Source organism: Varanus komodoensis, unplaced genomic scaffold, assembly GCF_004798865.1.
Source record: "Varanus komodoensis strain SLA01 unplaced genomic scaffold, ASM479886v1 scaffold21, whole genome shotgun sequence".
Classification (NCBI taxonomy): domain Eukaryota; kingdom Metazoa; phylum Chordata; class Lepidosauria; order Squamata; family Varanidae; genus Varanus; species Varanus komodoensis.
Genome location: NW_025335589.1, coordinates 9,197,647 through 9,209,831, shown reverse-complemented (window position 1 = coordinate 9,209,831; position 12,185 = coordinate 9,197,647). Strand labels below are relative to the sequence as shown.

Sequence of the window (12,185 nt, the reverse complement as noted above, 5' to 3'; positions counted from 1 at the left end):
GATGGAGGGGGTGCAGTGGATGTGGTATACCTGGATTTCAGCAAGGCCTTTGACAAAGTGCCCCATGATATCCTGGTGAAGAAACTGAGGAGTTTTGGGATACACCAAAGCACTGTCCGGTGCATTAGGGCATGGTTGACTGACCGAAAGCAGAAGGTAACCATTAATGGGGAATCATCGGGATGGCGACCAGTGACAAGTGGGGTCCCCCAGGGCTCTGTCCTGGGGCCGATCCTGTTTAATCTTTTCATTAATGACATGGAAGAAGGGGTGAACAGTCTGCTGATCAAATTCGCAGATGACACTAAAACTGGAGCAGTGGCCACAACTGAGGAGCAGGTACTCCAGATCCAAAAGGATCTGGACAGACTATGGAAGTGGGCAGGAGACAACAGGATGGCGTTCCATGTGGGTAAGTGCAAGGTCTTGCAGTTGGGGCATAGGAATAGCTGTCATAAGTACAGGTTAGGTGACAAGTGGCTGGAGAGCAGCACTTGTGAAAGGGACCTCGGGGTACTGGTTGACTGCAGGCTAAACATGAGTCAGCAGTGTGATGCGGTGGTCAAGAGGGCCAACGCCACCCTTGGTTGCATAGTCAGAAGTGTGGCTTCTAGATCAAGAGAGGTATTACTACCACTCTATACGACTCTGGTGCACCTGCAACTGGAGTACTGTGCTCAGTTTTGGGCCCCTCATTACAGAAAGGTTAGCCAGGTTAGAGTCAGTGCAGCGTAGGGCCACAAGGTTGGTGGCCGGTTTGCAGGGGATGGGGTATGAGGCGAGACTAAGGGAACTGGGTCTCTTCAGCCTGGAGAAGAGGAGACTCAGAGGGGATATGTTGGCGACATACAGGTATGTGAGGGGATGTCACATGGAGATGGGTAGAGACCTGTTCTCCCCTGCAGAGGAAGGCAGGACGCGCTCCAACGGAGCAAAGCTCAGGGAACCAAGGTTCCATTTGGATGCCAGGAAGCATTTCCTGACAGTTAGGACTCCGTGGGTGTGGAATGGGCTTCCACGAGAGGTCGTTGAGGCCCCATCAGTGCGGGTGTTCAAGGATAGGCTGGACGTGCACATGGTGGGCATGTCATGAGCGGAGCCGGCTGGTGCCGGAGGTCAGACTAGATGGCCCGGGAGACCCCTTCTGACTTACTCTGTTTCTATGTTTCTGTATGCTCTACCGAGCTGACTGGGGTTCAACCGTCCTTGGTGCTGAACCCACACACACTAAAGCAGTCTTCCCTAACCTGGGGCCTTTCAAATCATAGTTGGCTATGCTGACTGGGGTTGATATGCATTGTAATCCAAAATATTTGCAGGGCTCTCCTAAAGGCAAGTGTCCTTGAATGCACCACTATTACTGGAGGCACTGGAAGCTTTTGTGTGTCTAGGCTAACATACTTAAGCTAGGTTATCTATGTCCCCATAGGGTTAGAGTACATACATGCCCTGGTTATCTCTAATTTGGACTGACATAATGAGTTATAAAGCAGGGTTGCCCTTCCAAACCATCTGGAAACTTCAGCTAATCCAAAATAGGGCTACAAGATTGTTAACAGGGCTGGGTGATATGATGATACACCACTGCTTTGCCTTGGGTGCTGGCTTTTACTTTGTTCCCTGGCCTAATTCAAAGTGCTGGCATTGACCTTTGTGGCTTTAAATTGTTTGGGGACAGGTTACATGACTGGTTCCTCCCTCTGATAACTACCTGGACTTTAAGACTATCTTCAGTGGTCCTTCTCCAAGTATCCCCACCAAAGGACTGCTAGAGAGGAGAGCTTTTCAATGTTGGCACCAGTTAAAGAATGCCTTTCCCAGAGCCGGGTGAAACTCGTTACTTTCCCATGCCTTTGGAAATTGAACATTGTTAGTACTTTTAAACCTTAGTCCATCTGATCAATTCTGTTTTTGATTTTATTTTTATGTTGCATTTCTGAATGTTAAGTTGGGTGGGGAGGAAGTAAGGATAGTGGCTTACTAACACAAAGATGAACTGTATTAATTTCAACTGAGAGAATGAAATATGCTGTCTTCAAGAACTATAACTTGAAATGTTTGCTAAGTGCAATGCAAAAAATACAGTGGGCCATGTTTGGACTATAATATAACCATGAACTGACAGCACCCTTTAAAAAAAGAGAGAAAAGAAAAAACACTGCTCAGCTTATTTGCTTTGTAAATATGATCCAGCATATCCACAAGCAAGTGGATGACAAATTGTGGTAAAAGTGAGATCTATTTAGATGAAATAATTAATACAATACTTGATCAGTGTTTTATATGTTCACCACTTCAGTAATGTAAGAGTAAAGTTTTTTAAAGGGGTTGTATATCTTCAAAAATTTATTTCAATGTTGGGCACTGGCACATACTGGGAAGTTCATCATATTTTAAATAATGTTGACATCATACATATGTGTGTAGTCAATGTAATATTCTAGCTTGTCAGAGTTCGAGAGTAAACTCACTCCTAAAATCCAAGTAACATTGCTACTGATAAAGCAGTAAAGTTCAATGCCATAAATTTCAAAGCTCTAATTTGTTATTCCGCACAGTTCGTTTTTCAGCAGAAAATATTGGTTTGATCATGCTTAATTTTGAAGGAGGATAGTATGCAGAAAGAAATATGCATCAGTAACTTTGCCAAGTGACAGAACAATTAAAAGCAAGTATATTTATACAGCAAGTGAAGTAATCACAAGTCCAGTAATTGTCTGCAAACTTGAGGGTTAGTATTACATAAGCAAGGGTGTTATCTGCTTAGGCCACTTTGGGAATACCTTTGGGAATAATTAAATCACTCCCTCGTCCAGCCAGTCTGCTAGCTGCTGCACTGCTAGGTGATATAATGGGTGACATGTGTAGTGACGAGGGACCTGGAAATGCGACATACAACATGAATATCCCTCAATATCTACTGGACCAACACATCTGCTATGCACAAAATATTGGAGAAACAAGAATTAATTTACAGTGTCAGAATTACATTTCAGCATTACTTCAAATGGAGACTCATTATTACTGCCTCCATATGGTGGCTCTTCCATGTAGCAGGCCATTTTGCATATAATAAACAGATGGACCAATCATTATTTCCGACAGTACCATGAAGTTGTCCTTTAAACTGTTTTCATTAACAAATTCAATGAAAGATTTGCAATGCATTTATTATTCGAATAAACTGTTATCTTACAGAAGCCTGAGCCAAAATGAATGCTTTCTGATATTGACATACTTGCTATTACACTACAAGTTCATATTTAATTACTGTTACCTTGAAAAGGTCCAGCTTCAATGATTCCCTCTTTGGTACTGTCAAAGCCATGCGATGTAATCTGGGTTTCAGATAGTCCAAGTCCAGCTGGTAAAGAACGCTTCAAATCCTTAGAAATATTTGAATAAAAGGGAATATCCATGTAAAGATCCCAGATGAGGGAACATTTAGGCATAACAAACTCAACTGCTTTTCAAACTCATCTTGAGCAGCGTATTCTGTATCTGGAATCTAGTTTATGGTGTCATTACATTCTATTTTGATGACTTAACACAATACATTTTTGTAACATACATCACAGATTTCATCACACTCCCTCCCCCCATATGCATCTGTGCAACCTGTACATGTGTTTTAATGAAGGCTGACTTATGAAGCCTACAACTCTTGTAAAACCACATAGGCCTTCTCACTAAGATTTGATAAGATGCAGCCCAGATTTGGTTCATGGTGACCTCTGCACTTCTCAGCTTTAGTCTAGCCTTCACTTTCCCAACACTTTATTACTTGCCCCTTCTGCTAGTGATCGGTAGATCTCTGCTCCTGAGGAACCTCTGTGTGCATGCATACATGCATTTACATAATTCATCTTCATTTATTTTATTTTCCGATTTATATCCTGCCTTTTTCCTACAAAGGGCTCAAGGCAGCTTACATCATTCTCCTCCTCCATCTTATCCCCACAACAACAACCCTGTGAGGTAGGTTGGGCTGAGAGTCTGTGACTGGCCCAAAGTCACCCAGTTGGCTCCATGGCTGAGAGGGAACTAGAACCCAGATCGTCTGAGTCCCAGTCCCATGCTCTTAACCACTACACCACACTGGCTCATTCCTTTTCCACACCCAAGTTCCGGCAGTTTGGGAACATTTTCTCACTTTGCACTAAGTGCCAAACTTTTGTGGCAATGAACAATCAACAGGGATTATGGCTTTAATCTCTAATCAAGAGATCCAGTCTTCTATTGAGAAAGGCTGTCAGCTGCAGTTTGAAACCTACAATGTTAATGACCATAATAGGCACAAAAGCATGACCAAAAGTCGACCTATAACTTAATTTTGCACTAGAGTGATTCAAAGGTTTAGAAAACATGTACTATTTTCCTAAGTTTTACATAAGGCCTTGCTATGTAGAGAAAAATTGTCTTACACTTACCCCTTATCATTTAAAAAAATGGCAGAGTAGACAATTGCCAAAATCCACAAGGAAAGATGAATACTGAATGATGATCCCCATCCTCAGCTGCTAGCAACTTTACCTAAAGGTGTAACCAGTACCATGTTCTATTGCTAATTTGCTAGGCAAACGACATGGGTACAGAATACCACTAAAATGGCACCCATTGTTAAGAGCCAGCCACTCTTCCTGGAATGCATTATATGCTCAACATTGTTGCCATTACATAATGTTATGTTTTCTCTTCCTTACCAGCCAGGAGTATAAAGTGGAGTAAGGAAAAACAACAGAGGGTTAAATAGTATTACAGGACAAAGTGGAAGAATTCAGACACCTTTCTGCTTTAACCCTGTTTTTCCATGGTGTATTCTAACATTACATATGAAGACAAATGAAGTTATTTCAAGATAAATAGTTTCAGGCTTACTGCCATTTAAAGAAGCCTCCCCTTTTTTGATAGAGAACTTGATTTCCTTCCTGAAAACTTCAAGGGGCCTATCCCACAATATTATATGCTACAGCAGAACCAATGATCTGGGATTTGAACATAAGCTACAAAACACCAGAACTTTGGTTCATTAACAGGCAACCAGATGTCATGTTAAACACTTAAAACAAATAGTAGTCACTGGGGCAACAGCTAATCATTTTCCCCCTTCGGTGCCAGTAGGAGCTTCCTCCTGATACAAATACTAGCTTTGAAAAGACCACAGCAGTGAAGAGCTAAAATCCTCCTCCCTGTCTGCTACAGTCCCAATTATCAGTCCCAACAGTAGCTGCTAATTGCATTTTAAAAACATACATGTTAAAATACAAAAAAGCAGTCACACCTAATTTGCCCCCTGGTCTAGGAGCATGTACTCTAACTTGTAGTAACATTCCAAATGTCTCAGGCAGTGATTTTTCTTCAGTCTTGTTACCCTTAAATGGAGATGGGGAAGCCCAAACCTTGATACGAGTACTTCTATATGCAAACCATGTGCTCTACCACTGACCATCCCCATTTGTGATATGAACAGCTAGAAAGTAAAATGCTACTGGAAGTCGCCTTTACAAGATCAAACACATGTACAAACTAGAGTGGTGTCAAAATATTCAGTGGACACCCTACTGAAGACATGGGGTGAGGAGGGAAAAACAGACGTAAACGAAACTATAGAAAAATTAGTTTTGCAAGATGAGTGCAAAAGTTATTAATTTTCAGGTTGTGAGGGGCTGATGTGAGGAACTTGTTGAAATACCCTTTCACTTTTTGTAGAAGGGCAATAATCTTCCATATATTAGGGGGAATTCAGCCCAATGCTAGGATGAACTAGAAGTTTCATTCTTGTAATTTGGAAAACAAAAACAGCACAGTTTGTGCCAGAGCAGCCTCTAGTGGACATAGAAATGTTTTACCATTTCATTTAATTAGGCAGTTTCATTTTACAATAGTAAAATAAATCTATCTAAAATACAAAATAGAGACACTCAGGCTCAACTAGAAATGGAGGAACATAAACTATGTAGTAGTCTAACAGAAGTCATTTCAGATTCTTGATAGTTCTAGTTACTCTATATTTGTCTGTGCATTTTACTCATCATTTTATTTAGCTTGCCTTCTCAATGATCAACACAAATCACAGTTTAATAAAATGATAAGAGAAAGAATAAGAAGCTGAGTGGTGAATGCTATAGCCTTTCACCCAGATCCCCAATTTTACTAATAGGCTTTGATACTTGGATGAAGCTATTTGTGTCTTACCTTTAATTGAAAAGACAAAATCCATTAACAGGCAACCAAGCTTTCTCTAAAGTGGCAGAAAGTTAGGTTAAAATAGGCAATACATTTTCCATAAAATTGCTTGTTTCAGCAATAGTCTAACTGGATGACTGGCAAGCAATTTAGGTGATTTATTTAAGTCTATACATCATACCGTGTTAAAGTTGTGCTCATGTGTGTCTTCAAGTTGCCCATTGCTTGTTACAGAAATCTCTGCTGCTGAATTTTTTGGAGATTCCTGAGCCATTGAACACTCCTATAATATGAAAAGAGATGTGTTAGTGTTTTAAAAACAGTATTCTTCAGCTTTAAGAAATGACAGTTTTGGAGAAAGATTTCAACACTGAAAAGAGTATGTTCAGATACTAACACAATGATTTTATGAAACCAAGTTTGTTCAATTACTGTTTTCTAGAAACCAAGTAATATATTATATATACTTTGTCCAGAAAGTCACACTATCCCATCCTAGCAGCTAACATACACAGTCACTTCTGTTGCATAGCTATTCTACACAAAACTTTCCCAACACTTAGCATTATCAAGCAGCACAGAAGTTATATTTACTTAGGATTGGCAGGCAATTTCTTTGACCAAATGATGTTCACTGAAGGTTGAAGAGAATTGTACTATGTACAAGCCATCTGTTAACTGTCCTGCAGCTTTGTCTATTAATGCCTGTAAGCAGATATGTTCATCTGATAATGAACAAATTGTCATAGTGCCAGGCAGAAATAGTTCCCGTTTCCCCCTAGAAGTATATCTAAGACCAGCAATCCATTGCTGTTCTCTTACCTATGGTTTTTATTCATTTTGTAATAAGTAAGATGCTGCTTAATGTAAACAGATGTGCAATTCTGATGTTAATCTAACAGCTTCATTAATAGTTTATTGGCCAATCATTTTTCTTTCACTTAACACCTGCTCAGCTTTCATACTTATCTGTGACATCTGTTTTTGTAGCAAAGGATCAAAAGCCTAAACCTAACAGTTTTAAGCCAATGTAAAGCCATCACATATTTACTATCTGTACTATCTTTTGTCTTCTCTTCACAAAATATGAATATACACAATGTGGCCACTACACATCTCTCTGCCTTCCTGGTTTTAGTAGCTTAAAAGTGAACATAAATGGTTCTTCATTAATGAGGTGAGACATGCAACCGTGTAGACAGAGGTCATCCCTCTGCAGACTACAGTGTCTCATTGGGCCTACAGGTGCTAATAGGAAGAATGTAAGAATGTAATGAATATTTCACATGGACATCTGATATGAACCTTAGCCATTCTACTCAACACAATCTATTCTGTGTAGCAACCTGTCTTGCCAATGTTAGAACAGTTTTCAAATTGTCTGAGTATGGATGTGCTAAATTACAACTTATAGTTAAGGAAATATTTTAATCTTTGCTAGTTTGGCCTTGCCCCCAGTCAGGTTGCTATAAAGGAGTGCTTATAGCCTACTTTCTCTCAAAGTGCTGCATACCTTCCATGCCTCAACTGTAACTCCCCTCTCCATACCAACAAGGTCAAATGTATTTATTTTTCCTCCTAAATGCAAATTAAGATAACAATTGCAGCAGCAAGAGATCTGGAAAAACAAACAAACCAACCTACGCTGGAAGTGATGAGACTGAATGTGCTGAGGTACAAAAAGCTGAAGACAGGGATGCCCTCCTGTCCCTGTTGCATCTTCTGTGGTGTGCCTCCAAGTGCCTTTGTCTAATTTTGGGTGACTTTTTTGCCTTCCTTAACCCCTTTTGCACAGTCCATCCCATTTAGCAGGATCCCCTCCCATCCTCCATAAGGGGGACTGCAATGGATCAGAAGGCCTGACAAAGTCCACTTCAGTAAGTTACATCAGACATAGCAAAACTCTGCCACTGATATGCCACCAACTCTGTAAAACACACTTAACTCTGGATCAAACCCATTGGATTTAATAAAAGGATTCTCCTTCCCGTATATGTTCCACTTAGATGTACAGAAAGGACAAAATATTTTGAACCAGATCTAACTGAATATGCTACATAAAGAAATACAAACGTGTCCCGTCTTGTTGGCATTAACCACAAATATGTTCTGAATTAGTTCTATGCCCAGAAGGGGATTAAACCTACAGGTAAAATGCAAACTTACTCACAATTTTATTTTTAAAAGTCTAGACCACTTTTCATCTACAAAAGTGGCTTCCAGGATGTTGTATAAAAATAAAATATTTAACAATAAATAAAAACACAAATATCAAGCTGCAAAACTGAGAAGTATAAAGCTCAATTAGCTAATATCCATACAAACATTAAGGCTTAAAAAATCTACTGTACTGGTGACAGTGTGCCCTCATGTGGCAGTCCATATTTAGCAGGAAATTTTTGGCCAAAACATAGTTGCACCTGTTTGAATGCAGACAATATTTCTGTCTTTATCAGTGCCTTACTTATTCCATAATCATTGCAAAACTATTTTTAATGAACCTTAACACCACCTTTGACAAAGTATAGTATAGCTATGAAAAATCCTTACTAACAGGACTTTTGTATTACATATTGGATACTTTTATCTAAGGATTCATAAAATATTAAGAAGCTTTAGAACTGAAATACAGTTTAATATGCAAGACTCTATTTTTTAAAAATCAATAGCAAACTTTGGTGAATTACTAACTCACCTATCATAAATTAGTTCAAGGATAAGATATTCTAACATTGTATCCAGGTTGAATTTTTTTATTCCAAGATACAGCTACTAGGCAAATGAATTAGCTTAGCTATTAACATTATGCTAGCAGGACAACTGATAGAATCACAGACTTCTTGAACAATGTCTAATTTCATATTCTGTGGATATGTGTTGGTACTCTATGGGGATAAAATTTTACAAATAAAATTGTAATAAAATTTCCTGAACTCACTTGCAACTCACCCTTGCCCAGGGGAAGCTCCAAAGCCCACAGAGCTGTTTGGCAAGAACAGCAGGAAATTGTGTTGCTCCAGCCAAGGGGCTCCAGTGACAGTCACACAAACAGCACTGTAGGCAGTTACCATCACCTTTCCTTTGTCATATGTTGCCATCCCCGTCAGGTCTCTCCTTCTCATCCCTCTACATTGTCCAGAGACCTAATCATTCAGTCATCAAGCAGCCAAATTTGGACAGACTTTTCCCTCGTCTGTGGATTGGGGTGAATTTTATTTTCATCATGCAGAGTGAACAGCAGATTCAGTGCTACAAAATATCCTAGTGCAGGTCCACATGGCTCTGTCACCTGTACAATCAAGTTCCACTCCATCTCCAACGCCTGCACAGTGCACCACTGCACACAGCCTGTCATGTGGCTCTTTGCCTCTTCGCCTCTTCTATTCCTTCCCACCAATGAGTACTTCTGAGTTTTCCTCTCCTTGGCGCCTTACAGCTGAGGAGCAGGTCTCCCGTATCCAGAAACCTCTCCACAACCTTAGACAGCCCACTGCTAAAGCAAGCAATAAAGCAAGGCTAAAGAACTCCTGCTGAGGGCAAAGAGCTACTGCAAAGAGAGTGCATGAGTGAATGACACTGGGGACAAAGACTTGATTCACATGACATGCTAAGCCACAGTAGTTCAGTGTGTTGCCTGAACCTGGCAGAACTTCCTGCAGGGTCATTTGTTTGTAGCGTATAAGTCATTCTAAAAGGCAATGACTTGTTTTAGGGTTTGCTTAATCAGCCATGGCTTAGCATGTTGTCTGAACCCAAACAGTGATTTCCTCAGGTCCCAAAAGAGATTTGCTAACAAGCCATGCAGCAAGAGACCAAAAATTATTGCAGCTCCTGTTCTTGCAGACAAATTTGGTTTCCAAACTACACCTAGCAACATGTTGTGTTGCACCTACTGAAGTCTACTCTCTGTCCCAAACTATGTAGCAACTGACTGACTTTACTGGGGCAGCCATCATTCCTTGTGAAGTATGCTTCCTGCCATCTGTGCACCTTCACGATCTGGCTTCTTGGAGAAGTTTTCATCCTTTGCTGCTTTTCCCCAGCTGCCTGTTTTCTCCACAACTTCCTTCCTTCCTTCCCTCCTTATCAATTTATATCCTGCCTTTTTCCTACAAAGGGCTCAAGGCAGCTTACATCTCCTCCTTCATCTTATCCCCACAACAACCCTGTGAGGTAGGTTGGGCTGAGAGTCTGCGACTGGCCCAAAGTCACCCAGTTGGCTCCATGGCTAAGCGGGAACTAGAACCCAGATCGTCTGAGTCCCAGTCCCATGCTCTTAACCACTAAACCACACTGGCTCTTGAAAGAGCTTCTTTTCTTACTCATTGTAATTGCAACCTGGACACAACCTCTTTCTGTCCTGCTCTATTTGTTTTCTTATACTTTTAGTAGGTACAGGACCCCGATACAATTTTGTGAAGGTGACAATCCTCAATGTTCTTGGTCCCTGATACAAAGTTCAGATGTGTAAGCACTTCACCTAGATTATTTGCACAACACCAGTGGTTCTTAGTGTACATTGCCACCTCCTCCTCTGAGTCACTTGACTTCTAACCACTGCCACCCAGGCTGGGAATTGTTTGTATCTTCAAAGCAGCTTCTGCTATGTTAGCAGCCACATTCCTCAGCCTAGTAGTTAATCCTGGAACCTGCAGGTGAGTTTTGTCCCCTCTTCTTGCATGAGCCCACATAACAAATCACCCAAGACTCTTATCCTTGCAGGGCTCAGTGTGAAAGACAGCAGGAGCTAAGGTGCAGGTAGTGAGATAGTGTGTAAGCCTACAGGTGCATTACTGGACAAGTTAAGCACAGTGCAAGGAAAAGAATGCTCTCTCTGAAAAAGTTTGAGGAGGTCAAGACTTACAACAAGCAAAATGGGATGGAGTTACACATCATGCCTTTCTATGTCAAGCTGCCTTCATCCTGATTGATAGGGTTGGAAGAATATATGAACATCAGCAGCATTCCACTTGCTGGACAGTAATTCCCCCAAACTGGACAGTAGCTCATGAGAACTCTTCCATGCCTCTGGGCCATCCCCAGCAGAGCCCCATACTACAGAACAACCATTCTCCAGTACACTGAAGCTGCCATACAAGGCACCATCTTTCATTATTTGTCTGAAAGTGTGACATGAGACATCTGACACCTCTAAATAGTATTCAAGGACAATCTTAATAGCAGGATTTGGCAAGTTTCTTCCTCATTTCAACAGGTCACTTCACAAGATATTACTCAGGCACCAAATAAGCTACCTTCCCTTTTATTTATATTTTATTTATTTAAAAATTTCTATGCCGCCCCATTCTCCGAAGCCTCGGGGCGGCTTACAAAACAACAAATATAAAACACTAAAAATATAAAACACATTAACATTATAAAATAAGTCGCCCTGGCCGAAGAATTAAGCAAATAATATTAGCAATTAAAATGAAGTTTGAATAAAAAGGTCAGCCAGTATGCAGCCAGTATGGCCAACATCCACTGAGATTAGTATTGTACTTCAACACATCTGAAAGGCACTTGATTAGGAAAGGCTACTCTATAACAATAATGGTCCTTCAAATACTGGATGAGAAAGGCAGCATATCTTCTCAAAATAACTTGGTAGTCAAGACAGCTCTATTTTGGGAGACATCCACTAGCCAAGCTGTATACCACTAATTCATGCATTTCTTTTGGCTGGCCTGGGGAACATTCTTTAGCCCAACCCTCTCAAAGAACAATAGGAATAACTATTCTGAAACTTGCCGTACCACATGCCTAGTCAAGTGGGCCATGAGGAGCACATCCCATTCATCCATACTGGCATCATCGAATTCCCTATGTACACACAGTAAACATGGATCAATATTTTACCAGACCTCTACATGAGGACCTGACCTGAAAAACTACTAGGTGTCCTCAGAAACCAAAAAATCCATGAGATTGAAGGATCTCCAACATACTTTCCAGTAATCAATAAAATCCTTGTTGTTCCTGTTCTCTAACAACATGCT

General features: G+C 40.6%; 1 protein-coding gene across 4 annotated transcripts in view; it reads right to left on the bottom strand.

The window, feature by feature from the left end:
• ARFIP1 (ADP ribosylation factor interacting protein 1) overlaps positions 1–12,185 on the bottom strand; it is a 48,151-nt gene that overhangs the window by 26,414 nt on the left and 9,552 nt on the right. For all 4 annotated transcript variants that reach the window (XM_044430760.1, XM_044430758.1, XM_044430761.1 and 1 more), the window contains 3 exons: positions 6,368–6,469; positions 3,278–3,386; positions 2,784–2,879 (listed from right to left, as the gene is read on the bottom strand). In XM_044430760.1, the coding sequence (XP_044286695.1) occupies positions 2,784–2,879; positions 3,278–3,386; positions 6,368–6,460 (298 nt within the window). In that variant the 5' untranslated portion in view covers positions 6,461–6,469. The remainder of the gene's footprint in view (positions 1–2,783; positions 2,880–3,277; positions 3,387–6,367; positions 6,470–12,185) is intronic.